The following is a 27,710-nucleotide window of genomic DNA, read 5'->3' on the forward strand; positions in this document are numbered from 1 at the left end:
GTGTTCTGCTGGTTTTGGTCATGGTTTGAATGAGACACATCTTCCAGAGGAACATGTGTTTGAACATTTGGTCCCCAGCTGGTGGAGCTGTTGTGGAATGTGATGGAGCCTTTTGGAGGTGGGGCTTAGTTGGAAGGCATTCATAACTGGGGGTGGGTCCTTCCTGTCTCTCTCTCTCTTCACCACAGTTAGTGACTGGGTAGGATGATTGCTGGACACAAGGCTGTCACTCTCCCAGAACTCCTACCTACCCAAGGCAGGGCCGTGGTTAATTCTAAGGAAGCACTTGCATTTATGGCCTGTAAAAGCTCCTGTTTGAAAATCACAAGCTGAAGCCACATCTATCTATCAGTCATGACATTCTCTGGTCTCCCCACCCCCCCATCCCACACTAAAAATGGAAAATTCATTTCATGGTCATAGAACCAATAAAAATGGCTTCATTTAAAATATCCTGCTTTTCCTGTAAAAGTAAATGATTTTCAGGTGTTTATAACGCATCCTTTATGTTTATAGTGTTTTATAAACACTGGGCATGCTGAGAAGAGTCTCCTGTGTCGTGAGAAATCACCATTATGAAGGTCTAGGTCTTTATGACATTTTGCTTTTGGTTTCAGTTTAAGTCTGATATTTTTCTTTTAGAACCAAGGTCAAGATAGGATGACAGCATAGTCATTTTCTTTTAAAATTATTGCAAGTACCATTTTGTTAAAATGTTTATGTCATAAAAATGCTGCAAAGTCTTATGCAAATGATTTAACACAGATTGATGAAACAAAAATTGTGTATATTGGGCTGGAGAGATGGCTCAGCGGTTAGGAGCACTGAGTACTCTTCTAGAGGTCCTGAGTTCAATTCCCAGCAACCACATGGTGGCTCACAAACATCTGTAATGGGATCTGATGCCCTCTTCTGGTGTGTATGAAGACAGCGACAGTGTTACTCACACACATAAAATAAATAAGTAAACCTTTAAAAAAATGTGTCCATCAATGAAAATATATTGTTACCCTACCCTGTTTACAAATTCTGAGTGACCTCAGGTCAGTCACATTGCAAGGAACTCTGAGAAAAACCAGCCTCAGCAATGCAATCTTACAAACACATTCTTGTCAAAAAGACCCCAGGATCCCACTGAACCTCATGGATATGACAACGGCTTCCAAGGTTCCTCTTCATGAATATTTGTGAAAAGTATGCATAGATCAGGTATGAAGAAATTTGAGATAACTAGGTGATAACAAAATCTACATGATTTGGGGCAACACATTGAAACATGAAACAAAACAACACAAAAATAATACCTCCCCCCGAAAAAACTCCACCTCTTAATCTTCCTTAGTAGGCAAGGCTCCAGTCATACTCATGAGGGGACATCTAATATGGGCATTCCTATTCATCTCTTACCAGACACAAAACATCAACAATAATAAAAACTAAGCAACGTTTCCAACCTCTAGATTTGGTTGCATAAGTGACCCTAAGTATGATCACCTTGACAAGCACATCAGTCAGTCAACAAACACGAGAGCCACTGCAAGCTAGGCAGATCAAAGTTCAACAGGAAAGACTCAGGTCGTGTTCCTGATAAAGATCAAGGTCGATCGTGATGTCACATCAAACACACTGCTGAGTTCTGACACCACTAAAGGTGTCCTGTCTAGTGCTTGCCAGGAAGGGTGCTCTGTACTTGTTATTTATGTTTTGGAAACCCCTAGGGACCCTCTGACCTGAATATAAGGTCTGAGGATCTCAGCTCATCCAGAATTCTGCAAAGTCTAGGATCTCTTACTGAGTAGACGTATTTCTCTGCACACGTACCTTAAGTCTTTGGAAAGTTCCGTAGGAAGCAAAGCACAGTTCAGTCCTGAAACACTTGGGAAGCCAAATGAGGGGTGGGGTGGGAGGGTCCTACCTTGGGAAACATTTGTAGCATCAAGAACCCTTTGCGAATAGCCAATCACATGTTTGGAGTGATCCGCTGTTAATTCTCAGCCTGCCCACTTCCTGGCTCTAGCCTTTTGGATTGTCCATAATGCACCCTCCCCAACCTCTCCCAGCAACCCCACAAAACCTGTGTGCCTAGGCCATCCCAGGACCACATCTTGACCTTGCATTCTCTGGGATCAACCCCCTCCCCCTTCTAATTCATGCACATTCTCTGACATCATTTAAATGCCATTATTCATTAAGTCTCTCAGTCTCTCATGCACCTTCCACCAGAAGTCTCTCTGTGTGTTCTAAATTGCCACACATGTTATCTGTCTCTTGTTCTGTTCCTCATCTTTAACTTGGCCATCTCTTTTCATGTTGCTTTCGATCGGAAACGGAATAGCACCAGTTCCACAGTCCTGGTCTTTCTGATGTTTGTATTTCTAGCAGCTATCCTACAACTTCATGAGTTTGCAAGTGGATTTTCTAGAGTTCTAGGGTCTCAGTGAGGTGTCCAAAGCCCAGCTAACAGGGAAAGAGTGTGTGTGTGTGTGGGGGGGGGGGGGAGCAAGGAAGACAGCCTTTTCATTTAACTTCTCTGGTTTTACAAATATTTATTTTTTAGAAAGATTATTTTGTATGTGTGTGTGTGTGTGTGTGTATTGGATTCCCTGGAGCAGGAGTTATAGGCACTTGTGAGCTGTCTGACACTGGTGCTGGGAACTGAACTTGGGTCCCCTGCAAAAGCAGAGAGAGCTTCTTAACCTCTATGTCTTCTCTCTTGTAAAAAACAAATTCTGCTAGAGATAAAATAAAACAAACAAACGCTCCCCCCAACCCCCCTGTAAAGACATTGTCAAATCCATGGAGTCATTATTGGTGCCTCTGTGGCTTTTGTCCCTCCAGACAAAAAGGGATGCAAAGGTCAACCCAGCAGCATACAGCACCTGGTTGTGCAGTATGTGTGTACGTAAGACCATCCCCTTATTCTGGTCTTAATGTGACTGGAAGGATATAGGTGAGTTACTGGAGATACTGAGGCCTCTTGTTGATCCTGCTCCCTGTCACAGAGGATTCATTCCTTCAGATACAGCACCAGTCTCCACTTTGACTTACAGGTGAACCATCCAGTTTCTCTTGCTTCCTCTTTCCTCCTCTCTCCACTTCTACTTCGCCAGTGAATATTGCTGGTCTACCTACAGGCCATATTCTGAAGCTCATTCCTTCTGGCCACCTACCACTGACAGGGGTTACAGTTTAGACACTGTCACTCAGGTCTTTGTCAGGTCTGCCTCTTTCCTGGCCATCTAGCATCTGCTGTCTTTTCCCTGTAATTTGTTTTCTAGGCAACAGCAAATCAAGTTTAAATATCCCGTTAGACACTCTCAGATTTTCTCACCCAGTGTAGTACATCTCTCACTTGCCTAAGTGAAATAACTGGGCTAGCGTCCATACTTCATTCCGAATTAAATACATCTATTCATTCTGATGGTCTTTAACTGGGAAGTGTTTTTGTTTTTTAAGAAAATAAATGAAAGACCATTCACACACAAAAGTACGCGACTTACAGCTTCAGATTTGGGAGGCACTGGAGGTGGAGGTAGGGCGATTTCTGAAGACTTAATTGTGGCTCCCAAGGTCGCAGGGGTAGGAGGAGAAGAGGGTGCACACGTGGACCTCGTGGAGCCTCTCAAGGTGTCGCACCTGCTCTTCTCACTGAGTGAGCGAGTGAGAGGCTGGCGGCTGGGCTTGCCTTCCTCCAGCCACAGCTCTTCATAGGGAACTTCTGTTTTCCCCGGGATGCCCGCTGACTCCTCATTAGCTTCCGGGAAAAGGTAGTCGCTCCCACTGTCACCAGAGTCTTGATAGGGAAGGGTATCATGAGGAAAAGGGGCCCACTCTCCCCCAAGGTCCCTGCAGCCATGGAGATTCACCTCACTATTGCCATGGAGATTGTTGCCATACACACAGACTGAGAGTCGGTGGAAGGACTGGGTGAGCTCATCGCGGGCATAGCTGAGGGAATTGGGTAAATGGTTGTGGCCAGAGCAGCGGCCCTTTTTGGGGCTCTTGCAGTCTTCATTCCAGTCCGTTTTCACATCGCGCACAGCCCGTGAATACTCATCGATGTCAAACTGCTCTTGGCAGATACCAAGCCAGTGATGGACTAGTGTTTCTGGCCACATGTCTCCCTTCACCTGGTGTTCCGGGAGGCTGAACTTGGGGACAGTCAAGTGCAGAGGGAAGTGCATGGGGAGGATCTTGTTGTTGCGCAGCACACAACAAACCACCACTGTCTTGGTCTGGATGTTCACAAACTTGTAGCGGTGCCCCTCTCTAATGAAGTGGAGGTCATAGGGATTTCTGGGTGGGGGACTGGGCACTGTCACATTCACCGGGAGTCGAGTTTTCTCCACGATATTTCGGATGGTGTGTTCGCCTTCCTGCATCTGAAGTTCCAGGGGACTTCGGGTGCTAAATCTGCCCTTGCACTGGAATGGAAGGCTGATGCTTTCATTGGTCCGGTGATTCATACAAATGAGGCAGGGCATTTTGCCTTTCCCCAGCTTGCTGATGGAATTGAGCTTCCCAATCTTTTTGAAGATGGTGTTGAGACGAGACTTCTCCTTGAAGGTCTTTGCATAAAGGATTTCTGCCTGCCCCATTAGGGTGAGTTCATCCCCGGTGCACAGGGTGATGTTGTAAACTTCAGTGTCTTCATTGCATTCACCCGACGCAACCTACGACACGATAAACCGAATTCCACATTAGTGAAGCAAACACACACGCCAGTGCTGTGCCTCCCGCAACCATTCATTTTTATGTGTGTGGCTAACAACGGCTGCATTCTTCTGTTTGCTATATGTATTTAACATTAGAGAGGAACTTGGGTGAAGGCTGCTGAAAGATTTCTTGCTTTACTCTTTGACAGTTTCATAAATGTCTATAAGGCATTTTTATTAGAATGGCCTCCATTTTCCTCTCAGGCTCTCTCACTCTGTACCTTTATTTCCCAGTATGCTCTGCTTTCTTACCTTTTTAATGTATTTTTTTTTTTTTAAATAACTCACTGAGTTAATTAATTGGCTTGCCTGCATGGGCAATAGGTATGGGGTTATTTACTGGATCATGGAGGACTTACCTACCAGTTGTCATACCTCTAAAGAAAGATGACTCCCCTCCTCTAGCAGCCATTAACTACCAATAGCTCCTCAGCTGAGGGGAAAAAAACCTTTTTATATAAGGCAATATTAATTTAGACTTTAATTTAATTTATTATTATTATTTTTATCTTGGTCTTCTTGAGATACGGCCTCATATAGCTAGGGCTGGCCTCAAACTCACCAGGCAGCTGAATCCGCCTCCTGCCTGCATCTCCCAAATGCCAGGGTTAAAGGTGTGTGCCACCACCCCTAGTTTTACACTGAGTTATTAAAACACCTTTACCTCCTATAAATATAAAGAGGTCTACTTGATGGATAATTATTCTGGTTTTTTTTTTTTTTTTTTTTGGTTTTTCGAGACAGTGTTTCTCTGTATAGCCCTGGCTGTCCTGGAACTCACTTTGTAGACCAGGCTGGCCTCGAACTCAGAAATCCGCCTGCCTCTGCCTCCCAAGTGCTGGGAGATAATTATTCTGGAATATTAACATTATCTTTTTGTAATTATAAATAACACTTCCATAAACATGAAGAAAAAAAATTTCTTTTTGCTATTGAAAATTTTACTAAAGCTTTGCCTTTAAATTTTTTTAATTAATAAATTTTTAAAATTTGGAACTAAGACAAAGGATTAAAAATATTTCTGTGTGTTGCTAGATATTGAACCTGGGCTCTGAGCAAGCTAGACAAGTGGTTTATCACTAAGCTAACCACCAAGTCCCCAAAATGCTTTATTTCTCTACTTAAAAATCATCACACCAAGTATTCATTTTCATTGGAAGAAATACATAAAAATAACACAAACCTACTTTCCTATTGCATATAACCTGTCAAAAATCTTATATAAATAGGAAAGAAAAAAAGCAGTATGTATCAGTTATCTCAGAGATAGATATGCAAATCCATATTCTTACTGAGTTTTCAACCATAATCTCTCCATTTTCCTGTGTATATATGTCCCCAATAACAACATCGTCTGACGTGTTTATTACACAAAGACTGGCTTTACATTGTTAGAAAAATGAGTTTTCCGGACATTTATCAATTATAAATAGAACTGCAATGACAGTTTTGACAGTTCAGAGATTTCTGTAGGAAGAAGCAACAGAAACAGAAGTGAGGGACTCGGCTATGTGCACCTGAGACAGGGCCTTTGCTTTCCACTCATGCTACCTACACATCCCTGAGCTGAAGGGAAGGCCTGCATCCTCAGTCTACCTGCTCATGTTCTGTGTCAAGAGCTTTAGCTATTAGTAAGCTTAGATATCTGGGCTCCTCTTAGCTCTTCGTTTTTAATGTAAAGTGAATGGCTTTCATGCTATATAGTTTTGAACTTAGTATTTGGCTTTAATTTTGCAGCTTCTCTAAATAATTTTCTTAATAAAAAATACAGACAGTATTTCCAGAATTATCTTTTGTGACTTATTCTTCTATGCTCCTAGCTGAGAAGATGGTTGGCTTTAAACCAGGGAGATTTTACAACCTTCCTAGGAGATGTGTGGCAATTTCTGGAGACATTTTGGTTGCTACGATGAGGGAGCTAGCTGCTTTTTATCTCTCTGGGCACAGTCCAGGGTGCTGCTAAGTATGAACACTAAACAGGGCAGCCCGTTGTCCTGACCCCAGAAAAGATTACCCAGTTCAAAATTTCAATCGCACTCAGAAGTTGGGAGTTGCTGGTATAATTACCAACACTGTAGTCCAGGATGCCGATGGTCTCATTTACTATATTTATGTAGCTGAATTCTCTTTGGTGGATTATGTAACACAGGGATCAATTCTATTTTTAAAGTCAATGTAGTGTCTAGTATACTTCCTAAGTAATATGTCATTTGTAGTTGATTTAAATGCTGTCTTTCTCTTGTATTAACATTCACAAAACAAGTATCTAAAGATTCATGTATATATTTCTATTTTAAGGACATATATCAAAGTTCTCCAACCCGCCAGTCATACAGTTTAATTTCTATATCTTTATAATCACTTTATATTTGATAACAAATCTCTTTTTATTCTAATTCAGAATCCCCACTGAAGCTGTCAATTAACTAGCCCCTTTTCCTGGATCAAGAGAGTGGCCCTCATTTCAGTAGCTGTGGTTCCTGGGTGGTGTGTGTGTGTGTGTGTGTGTGTGTGTGTGTGTGCGCGCGCATGCGCACATTTCTGTTGTTTTGCTCAATGATCGGGGTGTCAAGATTCCCTCTAAATGATTATGTTGACACCTGTAGAGCAGTGTTGCTGTCAGCCTTGGCCAGGGAAGCCTCTGGTTAATGGGCAACAGTTACTGCAGAGACCCCTAACTTGTTTCTGAGAACAAGTAACCTTTGAGTGGCCAGCCCTAAATGGCATATCTATATCACTGCACCCAATGCTCCAAACACCGTAGAAAAGCCAGGTGGAAAGACTGTGAGAACCAGAGGGTGGGGAGACCATGATCTGGTTCAGATATCCATGAACATAAACAACAGTGGCTACCTGCACAAGACCTGTTCAAGATGAGACCCATCACCCTTCCATCAGGGATGAGGGAGGGGTTCAGATGATCTTATCCTTCTCTGAGGAGCAGAGAAAAGACTGCAGGGGGAGAGGGGATTGTAGTCCTCAGTGGTGAAGCCACTGGCAAGTTGTCTTTGCTCAAGTCAATAGCATCACCTGTGCTCATGTAAGCAGCATTAATTAAATGTAGTCGATCAAAACCACAAAGTATAAAGGAGACTCATCACAAAGAAAGAGTAGAGTAGGAGGGAGACAAGAAGGTGTAATGCAGAGATATCATCAAAGTATATTACACATATGTATAAAATTATTAATGAAAGAAGAGAATGGACCATGACTACTCGGGGAGGTTCAGTACACCCACGGCCAACGGAGGAGAATATAACCCAGGCCCAGCTGCTCTGGCCTCTGCAGAAGCCACAGTTTCCTTCTAGGGGCAAAGTCAGGAAGCTGTTTCCATTGTCACTCCACACACCTATGATCCTAGAAGATATGACTTCTACTGTGATAGCCATTCCAGATGCCCACACCCATGACTGCTCATAGAGGATGCCTGAGGAGACTGGTATGACAGTGCAGAAATGTTGTGGTTAGCAAACAGAGGGCTGTGTACATGTGTGACTGGATATATAAACAGCCCTCCTCTCAATCACCCGGGGTCAGTTAAGGAGACCTCCTTCTTCTACACTGCCTTGCCACCCCACACTGGCCTTGTGTTTCAGTCTAGATCTTGAGAATTGCTTTTGGGGGTTTCATTGCTTTCTGTGGTCCTTTATCATGGGTGGACAAGACTAAGCTTGTGACTCACGGGGCCTGTCATCCCAGAGAACAGATAGGAAGCAGAGACTGAAAAGACTTGAAACAGGCTGAGGCAAGTGCCAAGATGGCAAGAAGCTAAGGACGGTGAGCACTACAAAGGCAGAAGAACTGTCAGAAACAACTGGTCACAGCAGCTGGGAACGCTCAAGGTAGCGGCTGGAAGTTGAGCAGCAGGAGTGGCTGCCTCGCATGAGCTCCTAGCATGAGCTGCTAGTTGCTGGTCTGTTGCTACTCAAAACTGGAAAGTGGCTCACACCAAGGGAGATCCAAGTTGCCTATCTGTGATGTCTACCAGAACAGAGCAAAAGAACCCCCTGCTGACTGGTAACTTATTTATAGCTTTTAAGAAAAGAAAGATAAAGAAAGAAGAGAAAACGGTGAAATGAGTTAATTTTCAGGATGTGTGTAGGGGGATAGGGCAGAGGGAAGTAGTGGAAAGTGAGACCTTTGCCTGGCCTTGCCGAGCTTTGACCTTTAGACCCCATACATTCAAACAAGCTAAGGAATATGTTTCCTTCAGAAGATTCTGTTCCTTAGAGCAGAGATGTGAACAGAATCGGAGGGAGCTGACTTTATGTGCACAGCAGGAAAGAATAATCGCGTGTGAGTGTTAGGAGTTCAGTTCTGAGTCAGTGAGATGGCTCAGTGGGCACTTGCTATTAAGCCTGATGAGCTGAGTTTGATCCCTGAGACCTGTGTGGTAGAAGGAGAGAAGAGACTCCTGCATACTATCTTCTAAACTCCACATGTGCACTGTGGTTAGCATGTCTGTACACACTTACAAATAACTTAATGTAATAAAAACGTAGAAAGCTACAGAGTTTAACTATGGAAGAAAAGGCAGAAATGAAATGGTGAGAATCAGGAAGAGGTAAGAAGAACACCTTGTAGGCTGGTTCAGAATTGGAGCTATCAGAAGACATATAACTATATACACGCTAACAAAAGAACACACAGACACACAGATGCAGATACACACACATAGTACATATATAGACAGACACATAGATACAGACATACAGACATAATAGAGGCAAACATAAACAGATATACACACACATATATACACACCCATATATACACATAAACACAGACATACACACAGACAGACACAGAGGCACACACAAACACAGACAAACACAGACACAGACAGACAAACAGACAGACAGACACAAACTCCTTATATTGCAAACCATGCACTCAATAGGAACCCGAGCTCTTTGAAAAAACTGTGTCTACGGTGGAGCAGGAGAGGTGCAGGGTGAGCATGGGACACTGGTTGCCAGGAAACAGAGTGCTTATAAGATGACGAGGATGTGTCACGAGAACACAGGAGATGGCCTGACTTAGTTCCCACTGCTAAAATCTGCAAGTTTGAGAATACAATAACTATAATCAATTACAATCTACAGAATACTGAATACAGGTTTATACTGACAGCAGAACCCACAAACAAATGGAAACAAGAGAATGGGGGAAGAGCCAACCAATGTGGAAGAATGGGGGACCAGGAAAACCCTGACTTTGCCATGGCCACCTCAGTCATTTGTGGGTGCTAAACTTAGAGAAGTCTGAAGAAGAGCAAGTAAATGAAGGCACTGCTGCCAGCTGAAGGCGCTGGGAAGAGGAGGCATTTTCTCTAGTGGTGGAGCCACTGGTGAGCTGTGTACAAGCTGGTACAGAACCCCACAGCCATGCTCACACGGGCAACTGTAATTAAGAACAGATGCCAAGAAATGAAGCAAGAGGATGCTGGCCAGGAGGTTGAAGGGGCCAAGAGGGTGTTAGAGGGAGATAAGAGAGGCACATGGCAGGGGGACACGTTAATAATGCACTGGTATGAAACTGTCAGAGTAAGCAAAAGTACTTAGAAAAAAATCCAAAGGCCATACGTATGGTCTTAAAGAGTGGCTCTCAACCTGTTGGCAAACCTCTGTCTCCAAAAACATTTACATTAAGATTCTTAACTAGCAAAATTACAGTTATGAAGTAGTAACGAAAACGATTCTATGGCTGGGGGTCACCAACTTGAGGAATTGTATTAAAGGGTTGAGGGAGGTTGAGAAGCACTGCTCTAGAATGACTGGAAGTGTAACGAGGAAAAAGGGCACAATACACTCATGCAACCGGACCAACCTTGACTGAACGATCAGAGTTAATAACACCCAAGCGATTCGTTTCATGTCAGTTCCCCGAGATGCTTGCCATGTAATATTCCTGGGACCTAATCATGAACTATCAGACACCCCCAAGCTGAGAAACTGCCTCCTTTTCCTGCTCTCTCTGTTGTGTGTGTCTAACCCAGGCTGTCATTCCTGGCAAGTGCTCCTCCACTGAACTATGCCTCAGTAATTCACTTGAAATACCAAGAAAGGCTGAAGGACCCTTCCCACATGAAATAAAGACGAATCACCGCCATTGCTAATGGCTGCAGGCAGAGACTGTGTTCTTACTCTCTGTGCCTCGCTCAGTACAAACTTACAGAATTAACTTACTTTTAAAAAAGATTTTGGTTTTAAGTTACGTGTGTCTATATGGAGATGTATGCACACAGGCATAGGTGTGTCTGCTAAGGCCAGAAGAGGGTGTTGCAGGAGTTACAGGTGGCTGTCAGTCTCCCATACGCTGGGATCCTGATAAACTGGGACCTCTGGAAGAGCAGCAAGTGCTCCCAACAGCTGAGTCGTCTCTCCAGCTCCAACCTTAAGCTCCCCAGTTGATTCTCTCCGAGTTTTGAGATTACGTCACCTGTTCTTTCTAACAACGACAAGGTGGTTGGAGAAGTGAGTATCCTCACCATGCTGGTATTTTACAAGACTGCTCTCGGCATTTTAGTATAAACTGTAAGAACTACACTGGCCTCAGATATTCTTTACCACATGAGCAGTTAACTTCCAACTTTTGGTTTTCTAAAAATTTCTATAGTGAAACTAATTTTTAGGTAAATTGCTATTTAGCATCCAGTAATATGGTCACATTATTTTTTTTTATTTCAATGCCCTGCTTTATGATTCCAGCAATCAATTTCCAAATTTTAAAATGACAACAAGCTTGAGCTAGTTTCCACATCATCGTGGTACACCTATGATGAGACTGCCCAGTTCTCTTCAATAGCGATATAATTCAGCAGCATGGGAGAATGGCCTACAATTTTATTAGTCTGTGTCTATCAGGCTTAACGTTTATCACAACTGAACTTTTTCTTTGTCAATAAAAAGTGTCTGTCGGAAGTGATGGAGCAAGCTCATACTGCTTCCTAAGTAGAAAATGCCAGTGTGCATTTAGAAAGACTAGGCAGAGACATCTCTGTAAGTAACTTGTCATCGTTACAAGTCGTCTCTATGTAATTTTAATCTCTGGAGTAAGCAATCTGTCAATCAACATTAGTACCATAAAAAACAAACAGCTCTGGCGTTTCCATGGTGAAGCAGAGTTTTCCAGAGGAGTCATCTGTAAATACCTGATGCCAACAAACTTATTTTAATGGTGCTTCATGTGGGGGTTTAAAGTCCATTTTGGGTGACTCACAGAAGGATCATTATGTTTTAAAGATTTGTATCTGTTTCCTTTGTATTCACCTGCCCTAAGTAGATTCCCAGCTTCTACGATGGAGTAGGGTAGGAATATTTGTTTGAATAGTCAGAATACTTTCTGACTGCTCAAGGAGCTGCACACAACAGAGTCCCTGTGAGCCCAGCACTAAGCTTCGGCTAATGACCCATGTGACAGTGCCATGCCTGTGCTCATGTATAGGTGTATGTGTGTATGCCAACTGGTGCATATGTATGTGTGGTCATGCATTTCATGACCTGAGGTCAAGTTCAGGTGTTCTTCCTTAGGAGGTCACTATTTTTTTTTTTTTTTTTTTTTTTTGTAGACAGGGGCTCTCATTGGTATCTGAGGCTCACCAGTAGACTACTGGCTGGCTGGCCAGCAAGCCCCAGGGGTCCTTGTGTGTCTGTCTCTCCAGAGCTTGGAGTACAGCATGTGCCTTCACATCTGGCTTTTTATATCTGGCTTTTTTAGCACTAGGGATCAAGTTCAGTCCCTCATACTTGTGCACAGCACACACCACTTACTGAGTCATCTCTCCAGCCTCAACTTTCTTCTTCTATAGGATCTGTACCTTCGGGGCTTCAGTCATCCTATTTTCTTGACTTTGGTCTCAGGAACCACTATTCATTTGACTTTTAACCTCCATCCCCACCCCCAACCAACACAGACACACAGCTTTTAATTTCAATTAGCATTTAGTTAAATTTACAACCATGTATGCAGATCAAAGGTCAGCAAACTACAATTCATGGCAGACATCCAGCCCACTGTCTCATTTTATGAGGACATTGTCACACCCATCATTTATGTCTAGTCCAGGCTGCTTTCTCCTGACAAAGGCGGCATCAAGTATGTGCAGCTAAATGATTCATCAACTTTACAATATGTATCATGTTCTTTTTCACAAGAATGCTGCCAGTCATGGAAGGGACCATGGCATTCGGAATGTGATTGGTACAGTATTACTAGTTGATACAACCATGGGCCATAAGCTGAGCCTGAACCCTGTCTGACAGTAATTGACTCTAGCCAAAGCATTTAACTTTAGTGCACTCTCATCTGTATTTATTCAGCTGGATAAATGAATACATATGAAGACCAGCTTCTGGCATGGGGAGGGACTCAATCAACAAAGACAACATGGCTGTTCCTCTTTTTCAAGAACACCTGACTTATTCTTTATCACATGTAGCATTTATATCCCTGCACTGCCACACTGGGAAGTCTTCAAGCCCAGACCACTGCCTCTAAGCATGATCCTCTTCCCTGTATTGAATAGAGCTCAAGTTTTTTATTGTATGTGTTAACTTGGAATAAAACAGTATCAGAACAGAGCCTATACATCCACTCGGGCATATATCAAAGGAAATGAATTGACATGTCCTGATTTAGAACAGTCTGGTCTGTGAAGCTCTCAATTTGATCGACATACTTCCTTCTTACTATAATCTTGTGGAACACTCAGGGGTTCTGAAGATGCGGTGCTACTGATTTTGAGACTCGATGTCTGCTTCTCTTTTACTTGTGTAACAAACCATCTTCAGCTAGTATTCAGAGAATTAGTAATGCTCCTCAAACATGAAGAGATTAGACAACCCTTCTCTCTAATCTCCCCTCCCCCAAGTCTGAACCCAGTACTTTGTGCATGCTAGGCAAGCACTCTACCATGGAACCAAACCCCAAATTTGTAAGGCATGTGCTCCTTCCTATGCAATTAAGTTGTTGTTTCTACCTTTTTCTAACCCACCTTTATAAACACATACTTTCTAGAGGGAAGAAATTATAGGTCAAGTGAAATGCCATCCATGAAATGCACTGAAAGAGGATGTCAGCCAGCTTCCGAGACCAGGAGCAGACAGGACGTGCACAGTTAATCAGAGTAAACTTTCCTTAGTAAATGTCACTATCTGGGCACACGCAACACTTCAGCCCACACTGTGTCTGCCTGCTCAGTAAGCCAGTTTTCCTTCCACATATAAAATGCATAACGTATGTGAGTACAGACTGCAGTTCTGGGCCTCCAGATCTGATGTCACCATTAACGCTGGCAATTAGCCCTGCATAAGTTATGATTCCAACAGAGCAACCAATCCTGTGGCTGCTGTCAGGGACAGATGAGGAGTCTCAGAGAACTGCTCTTCCTCTGGCCATTGAGCCTGACAGACTTCTTAGGTTTCCATGCACGTGATTTATTTCTCTAATTTCTTTCCCTTTTAAAAAAAGTTCTTCTTCTTCTTCTTTTTTTTTTTTTTAAACTGCAAAAGAAACAACGCGCTCTGTCTAAGTGCTTTGGTATGCGAGCCTGGCTAACATTTCCAGCTTCAATGTTTCCTGAGAGGAAGTAATTCAAAGTGTGTTATCTAAACAACTCTAATAGGTCTAATCCAGGAAACGATCAGGCTTTTACTGCTCTTAATGCCGCTCAGAATTAATACCCCAAGCCTTTCTAGGCTATTGATGTAAAACTGTGGATGTGTTGTGCACCCAGGCACAGGTACATATGCATTCTCCACTCCGCTCCTCTCTGGGCAGTAGGTAATGTGTGTCTAGTAATCAAACAATGTAATAGGAACACCCACATAGCAGCACTATAAGACAGTCAGCTTAACGTGCAGCTTCTCCAAGACCTGTTAATAGTGACAGTGAAGATGGGGCCCTTTGAAGTTAACTTTTTGCTTCAATAAAGTTATTGTTGTTGTAAAAAAAAAAAAAAAGGAAAAGGAACTCCTGTTCTCAAGAGCAACAATCAATCTCATAGATACGTGTATTTAACATATGTGCTAATTACACAATGTTTGATATCCCAAACTACAAATATAATTGTCTTCTGGAAAACTGGAAAAAACTGGTGCTTTAAGAGTTGAGGTAAGTGTTGACCTTCTGTGTCTGTGTACTGTGTGTGTGTGTGTGTTTAAAACAAGAAATAGGCTGGGATGGAATGCACAATGGCACTGACTTAGTGGTGATGGCATGGCTTGGCAGACAACTTGCCACCTGGTAGTTTCTCAGAGGAGTTCACAAAACCCCAGCAAACTAAAAAAAGCATCGAGTGGTCTTCAAACACTAAGATTATCACACCCACATTGTGCCCAGCTTGTCATCCTCCACGAGTCTCCACAATATACGACATCTGACTCATTCTACGGAAACCATGTGACTTTTAAAACCAGAAAACAAAAATTGCCTGTGTTTAAGATTGACTAGCTCTCTTAAAAACTCTCTCTACCCCACAAAACTTTGCTTGCATGCGTCACCACCGATCCTTTCCACCATCTGTGTGCTGAGGAGGCTCTCAGTGACCACCAGGAAGGCCTGGCACTCTGGTTTGGTTGAAAAGCCAGGGTGGTCTTCTGTGCTAATCAGAACACTGTCCAATGTGGCTCCCAATTCCCAGCCCAGCAGATCAGACATGGAAAGTAAAACCAGGAGAGGGAGTATTGGGGCAGGTGTTCTAACAGACACCGGGCGGCACAGGACTTAGACAGGACTATAAGACACTGAGTTATCAGGAGAGAGAGGCTCCCTAAGGCAAAAGTCACATGCATATCAAGAGAGTGTCAACGGATTTTAGAGCAGGCGATGAAGGTAGGCTTACACTTTCCACATGTATTCTCTTTAAATGGCAGAAAAGGCTAATACAGAGACTGAAAGGAAAGTACTTTGTTAAAATTCACAGCTACCCTGAATATTGGTTGTCTACATTTCCTAGGCTCCGAGATTCTAGAGAAAAATGCTGGAACAAACCAGCCCTAGTCTACTTTGAAGAATCCCAGGAAGAATCTGCTCACTGATATTATTAGATACTTAAAACACAGGAGATTAGGTCTCTGAATTATCAAGCCAGAAACCTGGAATGTCATTTTAAATTAGGAACAGTGGCTAGCACTGAACTATATACTCCAAAACCAAAATGAAGTGACAACCAGGGTCTCCCTTAAACTCACTAGGTAGCCAAGGGTGACCTGAACTCTGCCTGTCTCACTGGGTACACCGGCTGTCTCTACCTAAACTGGATGAGATTACAGGTGTGTCCTGCCATAGCTAGCCTATTTACATTTTAAAAAAGAAAATGGATGGAAAGTATGCTCAGATTACAATCTTGTCCTATCTCAATCACACAGATGGAATGTGGCAGAGCAGAAGGGTGGCTGGGCTGGGCTAGGGGACCTGCAATCCAGTCTAGACTTAACTGACTGTGTGACTCTCTGAAGGCTGCTAAGGCTTCTTAGGTTTTGTTGTTTGTTTGGTTTTATTTGCTAAAGGAAACAGGACTAGGTCATGTCTAGAGGCCCCTCTAGATCTAAAATTGACGGTTATAAAAACTCAAACTCTTGTCCTGTAGGATTGTTTATAACATTTTAATGTTGAATTCTTGAGCACACTTATCAGTATCAAGGCATTATGTAACTCCCTGTGAGTCTTACATGATTATTTACCTACTTAGAAAAGGCACCCCTGGACGGCTTATCATTCAGCATTAAGAGAAAGGAAAGAATGTCATCTTTGACAACAAAGATAATTCAGGACACTATGCTAAGTCAGATAAGCTAGGCACAGAAAGAGAAATATTGCATGTTCCCACTTCTATGTGGAAGATAAAATTGAACACACTATTGGGGGCAGAATGGGCCATTCCCATGGAGATCTGAGCATATTTTCCATTGTCCTAGTAACTTGTGCAGTTGATCCATTTTCTGTTTTAGTGAGGAATGGGGACTTCCCAGAGTGGGTCATTTTAGCGAGGGTGGGGGATGCTGAGCTGTTGATCAAACACACGCTGTTGCAGCTGGACAGGAGGAAGGACTACAGATGTGAGGTGCTGGATGCTACTGATCTGATCACCCTGACCCTATCACTTCACACACTACAACCGCATCTAGCACCATGTGTACTTTATAACCATCATTATTTGTACCTTTATGAAAACCAGAAATCCTGAGATCCTTATCCTCTGTTGCTTGGCAATGACCTGTCTCGGCTACTTTGTGAACTTGACACAGGTTAGGGAGGAATTCTGAATTGAGAAAATATCTTCATGAGATATGCCTGTAGGCAAGTCTGAGGTGCATTTTCTTGACTGATGATTGGTGTGGGAGGGCCCATCTTACCTTACTGTGATAGTACCAACCCTGGGCTGGTGGTGGTCCTAGATGGTGTGAGCAAGCCGTGGGGAGCAAGCCAGTAAGTAGCACTCCTTCATGGCTTCTGTGTCAGCTCCTGCATCTAGGTTTCTGCCTTGAGTTCTTGTATTACATTCCTTACAAACTGTAAGATGAAATAAATACTTCCCTTGCCCCCTTTAGACTATCTCATAGCAACCACCTTATTCTTCTGGCTCTTACAGTCTTTATGACTCCTCTTCCACGATGTTCCTTACGACTTAGGTGTAGGGATTGTGTTATAGATGTACCAGTTGGTGCTGGACACACCCTTGACTACTTTATTCTCTGTGTTCTGACCAGTTGTAGATATGTAGTAGCCTCTGTCTGCTCAAAGGAAAAAACAAGCTTCTTTAATGAGGGAGGAGAGTTATATTTATCCGTGGGTATAAGGATAAAGAATTCAGTTAAAAACTATACTGATTTTGGAGAAATGTAGTGTAGGTTTCTCCTTTAAGGTCTATGACCTCTCTAGCCAAGGGTACCTGGCTAAGTTTATAGAACCAAGTATACATTCCCTCCATCCCATTGAGTGGGTCTTTCATTCATTTAGACAGCTGTTAGTCACCACCAAGACATACATGCCACTACTACACTAATGCAGATATTTTGCCATGTTAGTCACTGTTATGATTCACAGGCTTTGCAGTTTATAGGACTATTGATTATTATCTGTTTGGCAGCTGGTATAGTCCAAGTTGTTTTTGGTCATGGTGTTTAATCACAGCAGTTAGAAACCCTACCTAAGACACTTTTGATAAAGCAAGTCCTAAACACAATAATTAGAAGATCCTTCTATGGGGTCTGGGCAACTAGAGGGGGTGACTATCCACATCTGACCAAATTTCACTTTCCTTTCTTGAGATAATGCAAACTTGTTATTTTTCATCTAGGTAATGTCTGGTGAGAGAGTTAAAAACCGGACCTGACTGACTGGAGAATGGAGTATGACAGTGTCCAGTCTAGAGCAGCAGTGCTGCCCCCTGCCCCCCTCCCCCCCCAACCTGAAGGCAGTAACTTCCCAGCTTTTGGGGCAGCAGTGAAGACAGAAAAGCTCAGATCCAATGCTAAATCAAAGTCGCCCCCCACCATCACTTGCTGCAACAAGGACAGGATGTGAATTAAAACCTAATTGGTTAGTCATTATTTTTGATGGCAAGAATGCATGCGTGGGAAAATTTCTCATCAGCACTGGGCTGAGTTTGAAAGGCTGAAGACATTTCAAATAATTCACTAGCTATTAGTGTAATGTCCCCTAAAGATATTGGATAAAGGGGGTAATTTTGACTCAGTGACAAAATCTAGGTTCCCTACGTGGAGAGCTTAATGAAGACATGGGTATGAGGAATTGAAGTGGAAGGGAAATAGTGGAGGCGGGGGTGGGGGAAGGGATTCTTTTAAAAGGAGGAACAATTTGGCATGACTGAAAGTTCTGCACCAGGCACTGGACTTGGAGGACTTTGGGAGCTGCAGTCTCTGCTGCTCTGCTGCCAGGGTGAAAGGAGGCACAGCCAACATGTAGATAGACAGGGGGTGCTCCACACAACAATATGGAAACAGGTGGCTTCCCACAGCCCACGGCTCACTAACTCCCACACCAGACACTTAAACAGGATTGGAGCGTGGCTTCACTTAACTCACAACATGTACCTAGCTAGGGTGGCAGTCTCACTCCCACTGTGCATGGGAAGATACTGGGAGCTGGGGTGGGGTCGGGAGATGCAGCATGTCTGTGGTCACACTTACTGTCCATGGGTGAGGCTGAACTCAGCTCTAAATCCACAGCCTCATAGATCTTCTGATATGGTGGCTTTATTTAAAGAGAGACAGATAGTCTGAACATAGTTGTGTGGGTATTTAAAAAAAATAAAGATTTATTTTTATTTTTTATGTGTGTGTGTGCTTATGCATGAAGACCAGTGCCCATAGAGGCAGAAGAGGATGCACAATCTCCCGGAGCTGAAAATACAGGGGCTTCTGATGTTGTTGCTTAGAAGTGAACTGAACACTAGGTGCTAGGAACTTCCTCCACCCCATAATCATGACAAAGTTACACGTAGACACAACCAGTGTGCCCAGGGACAAAGTCACCTACCTCTGAGAATGGCTGTTGCAGGCTAATGTAACTAGACCCAAGCTTTCAAGTATTGTCCAAAGGTGAGAGGCCATACATGTGTGCCCCAACTTCAGTCTTTTTCCAAGCTTAATATCTGTGTGCCTTGGAATTAGGATAAACATTTGTTTATTTATTGTGTTCCTCTGCTACTAGGCTGTCTCCATGAAGATGGGCCCCTGCATACTCACTGAGAACACTCCTGAACAGACAGTAGGAGTTCAAAATACATTTGCTAGTTAACCAGTTAAATACTATATAAGAATTCATTTTGTGCAGTTCACCAATGATGGGGCCATCAGAGCAATAATTTTAACTGTATCAAGGCATCTTTTAAGGATAAGTTTACTTTATTAATTTTAGGCTAGAAGAGATCTTGGTGAGTGTGGTAGCTCCCACAGTTAGGCAGCTGAGGTAGGAGGATTGCTGTGAGCTCACAGCCAGCCTGGGCTGCATCATAAGACCCTGCATAAAGTATAAAATGAAACAAAGATACCTCATTTTAAAGTAACTGTAGGTAGCCTTGATATGCTCCACCGGACTTAATTTAACTTGTACTACAGTCTTGGACAAGACAGAACGAAGTTTGCTATTATTATGGTTTATGATTTTTGCATTGTTGAGGAGGAAACTTCGGGCATGCTAGGTAAGAACTCTACTACCAAGCTTTATTTCCAACCCTGAGTTGCTATATTGTTAATATATTTGGTATTACTTCAAATTATTATAATTCATTTCAATTTTGGACTCTATATGCATCTTAATGCATACATGCAAAGATGTATGTCTTTTAACAATTATGAAGCCAGTTAGTCATGAATTCATAACTACAAACACTTCAATAGTGTATCCCATTGCCGTATTTATGGCATTCTTTTATTATTATTATTATTTTCACATGTGTGTATGCATGCGTACATACAAGCATACACATGTGCATGTGGAGGCCTGATGTTAAGAATCATCTGTGACCATTCTTGTACCTGTTCACTGAGCCAGGAACTCTCAGTCAAACCCAGATCTCAGTGATCTGGCTAGTCTTGTTAATCAGCTTGTGGGTGATCAACTGCCTCTGCCTTCTGAGGTTGGAATCACAGGTGGGCTGCCATGCTCACCTAACACTTATGGAGGATCTAGGGATTTGAACTCTGGCGAGGGCTTCAGCCATAGGTCTCTCAGGACCTACGCCAGTTTTGAGTTAGAAAATAAAATTTTCTATGTAGGTAAAATATTTCTCTGTAGGTTTAAATTTACAGAAAAACAACTCTCCACCTCAAAAACCTGTCTCTTGGAAAACAGCTTTGTCTAAGCCTAGACAGTGCTAATTTCATTTTGTCTTTCTCCAGTGGGTGTAAGAACCAAACATGGCGGTTGTTTTTTTTCTTTTTCCCCTCTCCAGTCTACAGAGAACACCAATACCACAGTTCATTCACTTGGAGTGTATTCACTAAGCACACAAAGTTCTGGATATGTCATTATACAAATTTCCCAAGCTCGCTCTCTCCAGCAATGGTTCTTTGAAGGAAAGTGAATATTTTAGTGATTGATGCAAACTGGATGTGATGGTTCTTAAAACTCTGTAAGCAATAAATAACTGTTATAAAATATTGATGCTTACCAGCATGGAACTCAATCCAAATCCACTTGTCTCTGGATGCTCTAACCTCACGATTCATACGCTAACCTGTGGCCGCAGACTTGTAAGCAGCATCCCAATTACACACAGAATATTATTTTATTTGTTGCTTTGTAAGCTTGTGTGTGTGTAACAGGTCAGTGTTGATTATCTTTCTCTACCATTCCCAACCTTATATTTTTGAGCCAGGATGTCTCACTGGATCTGGCATCACCCACTGGCTAGGCTGGCTGGTCAGCAAGGCCTGAGACCGTCCTGCTGGCCTCTTAGCAATGGCATTACTGGCATGGATGGTCCTGTCCAACTTTTATATGGAGCTGGGGAATCAAGCTCAGGTCCTTATGCTTACACAGGAAGCGTATTTCTCATGAAGCCAACTCCCCAGTCTGTATGTAATGATTTACCACAAACATTTAAAAAGCTTCTAGAGAGACAGCTTTGAAAATATTGTACACAAAGCAGGGTATGGTGGTACATGCTTTTAATCCCAGGCAGGTGGATCTCTGTGAGTTTGAGGCCAGCTTGAACTACATAGTGAGTTCTAGGCTAAATGGGGCTACACAGTAAGACCCTGTCTCAACACATTTTATATGAACAACATAGGATCAAAACCAGAATGTTAACCTTAAAAGCCATAAGACATTTTTATGCCTGCTTTGTCACCACTTAGGAGATAAAATACTTTTAGAAAAGGATCTAAAAGTATTAGCTTGATTTTTTACTTTTTTTATTTAGCTAACATTAAATTAAAATTTTAAGGGTAATGTTAAGACTTGATAAAACACTCAGGATGTTCAGTTCGGCTTCCTGGAGAAGTCCAGTGGCACCAGTAGTCAGCTGCTGAGCTCAGAGCCCCAAGTTTATCTCCAACCCCTCAAAACTTAAAAAACAAAACCAAGCAGCAGCCATTTCCTAGATTTAATATTCTATGAATTTTTTTTTCCCCCAAGACAGGGTTTCTCTGTGTAGCCCTGGCTGTCCTGGCACTCACTTTGTAGACCAAGTTGGCCTCGAACTCAGAAATCCACCTGCCTCTGCCTCCCGAGTGCTGGGATTAAAGGCGTGCGCCACCACGCCCGGCTAATATTCTATGAATTAACGAATCTTAGTAAGTTTAAAAACAGAACATGGAAATGAAGGCTTGCTATCTTGATGCCTTATATACTGGGACACTGGAGAAATTAAAAAATATCCAAACTTATATATATAGGTAAAACATATTCAGGAGATTTTATACAGTATAGAGTCTCACTAACTCTAATAACAGAAAGCAGACCACAGTGGATGCCTTTCAGAAGTCCGGGACAAATGCTGTGCCATCATCACGGGCCCTTGTTCAGTTGGGAGTTAACCTGAGGGTGTGGGTGGAGACCTACCCACAGAGACACTGATGCTGTTTTGAGCCAACAATTTGTGTAGTGTGCTGCTCAGAGGGAATGCATTTCTAAGAAACAGGTATGTTGACTCCTGACTTTTTGCCTGTTCATAGTATCTGACTTAGTTGGACTTCCTGTGTAAAAGAGGGTAAACAGGAAATCCTTTCAACGTGGACATTTCCTAAGTGTGATGTGACTGTGATAAGAAAATGGAGCAGGTGTGTGAACAATCCAACTGGATCCCACAGGCAATGGCCCTGCTCCCCTAGCGACTCTGGCCAGGGAAGTAGGTTCATGTATCGAGGCACACTGATTTCTCAACACACTGAAATAGTTCACAGAGGATGAATGTGTGCTGATCTCGGTGTGGGTGTCGGAAGCAAGCTCTCCTTCCTCTTTGATGTGTTTTTTTAAAAACAAAATGCTGATATTTGGTTCATTATAGGTCTTCTGCTTCTACAACACAGCTTATCAGAGGCCCTGGTGAAATAGCAGTTACCAACAAAAGGATGAAGTTCAAGTTAAAAACGTCTTTTATTTGCTTAGGAATTGTGATGTTTACTATTGACTACGAACATGACAGGATACAAATAGCTGGCAGACAAGATTCTGGCCTTGTCTGTGAGGGAGTTTCTAGATGGGATTAACTGAAGCTAACCCACAGCTGGGATCCCAGGTTGAAAACAAAAGGAGAAAGTGAGCTCTTACAGCATCCTAAGTGTGATGTCGTGAAGCCAGCTGCCTTGAGCTCCCCACTCTGATGGGGCTATCCCCTCGAACTGTGAGAAAAATTAACCCCTTTTTCCGTAATTGCTTTTTGTTAGCATTTGTGTCAGCCATGAGAAACAAAACAAAACAAAACCCAGGAATCTTATTTCTGAAATTAACAGTTTCAAGTTCTAATAAGAATCATGGTAATAAGTAACGTGTGTTGCTAGGAGTCAGGTCGGCTTTACCACTAACAGTGTTTCAGATGCTAACTAAGAGGATGTATGGAATGTTCCTAGGAGGCACGTGTGCACACCTAGTGTGTTATACACTGGGATGTTTCAGTGAGGGGTAAATATCTGATTCTTCAGAGCTACCTTCACGTTGAATGTAATTTCCTCCATGACGTACACACGTTCAGGAAATGCTTTGGCCACTTCCTCCACGCTGTTGAAATATTGCACCGGCTCCTTTATATCCCGGTCTTGTTCCAGCAGCTTGAACTGTCCTAAAACACATGGTAAGCAAAGAGATGTGAGATGCTTAGGCTGGACAGCTGTCACCATAGTGACAGCAGCATCTTCCTCGATGCCAGCCCTTCTCTGTCGTAGATCGCTGTTCATCAGCATGTTAAAAAGGACGATCATCCTACAGGTTTCATTCAGCTAGAATCTAAACAAAGTTTGAAACTCAGTGTGAAATGGAAACAAACTGCATTTTATCTTTTTTCTGCTCAGATTCAGAGCTTACTATCAGGGCCTGCATGTCATTAGACCTCTCAGGGGAAACATAGTCTGCTAGAGACAGTTGCTTATTTTGTTTTTAGCAGTACATTTTCTTGTCATTTAGTTATAACAACACATCCATTACTTTCTAAAACTAAGGCCCTGTACCATGGCAGAACTAATTTTTTGAAGTTAGTATTTAATCTAGAATAGAACCAGGACTGGGTGAAGTTCAGAGACATCAGAAGGAGGAGCCACTGCAGAAGAGCATGGGCAGCCCACCTTCTGCTCCAGCAGGGGCAGCTGATTGAGCTGGGCTTGGCTTTCTCTTCCTGACTCAAGTTTTCCAGCCAGAGGTGGAGAAAAGCTGTCAGTTAGAACAATGTTGAAAAGGAAGCATTGGAGGTTAGGGAGAAGATTTTCAGGTGCCCACAGAAAGCTATGATGTGATGTGGCTGCTGAGCAACACTAAAGTCAGCACTGGCTGAGCTTGGCCAAGAATTAAGACCAAAGCCAGAGAGAGCAGAGGGGCTGGCGTGAAGTAAGCACAGATTTACAATCAGATTCTGCCATGGCTATGAAGTCGCCAGTGAGTATGGGAAGTGAGGCAGGAGGAAGGAGTCAGGGCATATGCAAGGGAGTGAACCTATGCCTGTTCTTGGGCCTCTTAGTTAGGAAAGATACCAAAGATCTTGGATGGGAAGGCAGAGACACCGTGGAGATGTAGTGACATCCATGTTTCTGATGGGGATGAAGTTGTGACTCTGGGGGGAATTAGTTCAAAAGCCACAAAGGAGAGTGACCTACTTAAAAAGCATCACTTGGATGCTCTAGACAAGCTCAAGGTTACTTTTCAGAAGCCAGCCCAGCCGAGGAATAGATTAGATACATCCTAAACTATCTTTCAAGCTGAGACAGGGCAGTCTCTCTGTTAGGAGATGAGTGAGGCCAAAGCATTTGCCTGTGGGAGTTAAAATTTATATTTACGTGACTGTGACAATAGGACATCTGACAGAGACTTCAAATATCTGCCAATATTCCCAACTACCTGTAATGGTGATTTATAGTTTGTAATGTATTATATGAATGAGACGGTACAGATTTGGAAGCCAAATGTGAATCAAGCTATCAGGAAACAGTTTGATGAAAATCTGCAAATGTCATCTGCTCAGGTCTACCATTAGAGTTGATTAGAAGCTGTGGTCAGTGTTTTGGGAAGCTTTTAGTAAGGTGAGGTGGGACCTGTGTGTAGCTCAAACACCCAGTAAGTGGCTAGTAGCTGCTCAAGCTGAGTTATGTACATTTTCTAGTAGCCACACTAATAAAGGCAGAAAAGAAAGGGTGAAATCAGTTTTAGCAGCAGATTTAAGTCTATAGTTCTAGACTGAACAAAACAAAACCATTACAAAGTTATTTCATGTTCATTTGTACGTGTGTACGTGTGTGTGTGTCTGTGTGTGTGTGTGTGTGCGTGCACCTGGACGAAAGCCAGAAGACAACCCTTGGTGTGTTCTGGTACCTTCCACCTTGTTTGAGACAGGATCTATTACTGCAGCCTGGGGTTCACCAACAAGGTCTGGCTGCCTGGCCAGCAAGCCTCTGTCTCTGCTTTTCAGCAATGGGGATATAAGCATTCACCATTTAATCCATTGTCTCTATGTGGGTTCTGGGGATTGCATTCAGGTCCTCTAAGCACTTCACCAAATAAGCCACCTCCCTAGCCGTTGCATTAAATCTCTGAAATCCAATGCATGCTTTATATCTTGACACAGTAGACTATTTGGCTCATGAAATAAGGAGGTTTACAACATCTTCCTCTTCTCTTCTTTTTTTTTCTCTCTCTCTTTCTCTCCCTTCCTTCCTTCCTTCTCTCCCTCTCCCTTCCTTTCTCTTTCTCTTCCTTTCTTCCTTTCTTTCTTTCTTTCTTTCTTTCTTTCTTTCTTTCTTTCTTTCTTTCTTTCTTTCTTTCTTCCTTCCTTCCTTCCTTTCTTTCTTTCTTTCTTTCTTTCTTTCTTTCTTTCTTTCTTTCTTTCTTTCTTTCTTTCTTTCGTTCGTTCTCCCCCATCCCCACCCACTTGCCATGATACCTATTTTTTTTTTTTTTTTTTAAATAAGGGCTGTGTATATGCTTTTCTGGGAAATAAGCCCAGGGCCTCCTGTATGCTAGACAAATGCTCTAGAGTACAACGCTATTTCCAGTCCCCCCCTTTTTTTCTTCCTTATGGCTTTGGGAACTGAATACAGATGAGAGAGAAACAAATACATCAACAGCTAAATACAATATAGCTCTTATTATCAGAACATACTACACATCAGAAAAACATTATTTTCATCTTAGAATGCTTTTCAGATCATTCTGTGAGATTTTGGTTTTCATGTTTGTCTGTGTATAACTACTCTCTTGTGATAGGATATCTAACACCAATTATTTATAGTTCTTATATTCTCCAAATGACTTCAAAATCTAAATTACTAAAACCTTACATATGTTACCTTTTCTTTTTTGGTGTTATTTTTTGAGACAGGGTCTTATTGTGTAGGCTATGCTGGCCCTGTGATCATTTTGTCTCTGTCACCTGAGTGTACAGATCAAATGTCTTCTTCATGGGCTCAATCACAGTATGTATGTAACTTCCTATTGCAGTGGTTGGCACACTTTTCTGTAACTATTTTAGCTTTCACTAGCTAAGTGGCTCCTGGTAACAAAATGTAAAAGCAGCCACAAAAAGTGTACAGTGGACAGAGGATCCTCTCAGACAATGCTTACAAAAGCAGGCGGCAGGTCAAAGGTGGCCCTTGGGACAGTCTGCTGAAGTCTGTCCTGCTAGACAGTGTACAAAGTACAGACCAGGACAAAGTAAGACATCAGAAATGAAAATGACCAGCTCTCAGTCTATATGACTGAGGAGTCACACTAAGATCTCCTGGAAGATCCTGAAACTATACCCTGTTCTGCCAGCATCTCAGAATGGCAGTTTCCCTTTAAATGGCTATCTAAAATCAAAATCTGTGAGCTGCACAAGTGGGCTTGTACTGGGATAATGATGATGTAAGTAACCAGCCACAGGAACACCCCAGCTTCTGCCAGTGCTTTACAAGACCAGGGTCCTGTGGTTTTATTCAGCTTCTACTTTTTTATGAATGGTATGATGGTCTCTGATACACTTTGAGGAAGATGCTAGGCCATGTCATTGCTACATCCTCTGTGACTCTGTGGCCTGAAAAATCAGATCTTGTTGAAGCCCAACCTTGTGAACTGGCTAAGTTAAGGGCCAGTCTCCTGCCAAAAGTAAAATCAATTTATACAACACATATTCCCACGACCCCCACCCAGGGGAACTAATTCTCTAACAGACCATTTCATGAATAACATAGTCTTTTGTGCCACCAAATAAAAATATGTGGAAGCTGTGGAAACATCTGTTCTGAGATGTTACTGTCAAGCTCCGTTCTTAGAGACAGAGGAAGCTGCATTGTCTTTCAACAGCTTTGATGATCTCATAAAACGTCTCCATTGTGAGACCTGGCCCATCTGTGGTCCCTGAAACTCCCAGAAACTAATCCAACATCAACGACACGCTCATTGACCAGAGTTTAAATGATTCTAGCATGGTGTTTAGAAACAAAGACTCAAGCTTTTTCCCATGTGTTGTTTCTAAAACTCCATTTCCTAATTAACATGTTGACTAGGAGTTAGGCATCATTTAGAAAAGAGTCATTTTTTACATGCCCCTCAAGGCAGACATAGTGGTGAACGTCACAATGCATACTATATTAAGCATAACCAAGAGGCCCCAAGTTCTCCCTTGACATCTAAGTTCTAGCACCCTATAATACCATGGGGCCGTCCTATACCTGCTCTTTCCTTACAGGGGAAGGTTGTGCCAGACTTGTTCCTTACAGGGAGGGCGCAACAGTGCAAACTGAAGCAGGGAGACTGAGAGGAAGCAGAGTGCCAGTCTAACTTGCCACTGGCCGGAAGTCTTAGGGTAACCATTAGCCAGAGTTCATTCTGTGCCCAATGAAGACC

General features: G+C 42.7%; 1 protein-coding gene across 1 annotated transcript in view; it reads right to left on the reverse strand.

Moving 5' to 3' along the window:
• Garem1 (GRB2 associated regulator of MAPK1 subtype 1) overlaps positions 1-27,710 on the reverse strand; it is a 167,568-nt gene that overhangs the window by 19,416 nt on the left and 120,442 nt on the right. The window contains exons 3-4 of the mRNA XM_021150525.3: positions 23,333-23,463; positions 3,501-4,673 (exon numbers count right to left, since the gene is read on the reverse strand). Coding sequence (XP_021006184.1) covers positions 3,501-4,673; positions 23,333-23,463 — 1,304 coding nt within the window. The remainder of the gene's footprint in view (positions 1-3,500; positions 4,674-23,332; positions 23,464-27,710) is intronic.

This window comes from Mus caroli, unplaced genomic scaffold, assembly GCF_978045245.1.
Source record: "Mus caroli unplaced genomic scaffold, Mus_caroli_1 scaffold_19, whole genome shotgun sequence".
NCBI lineage: Eukaryota > Metazoa > Chordata > Mammalia > Rodentia > Muridae > Mus > Mus caroli.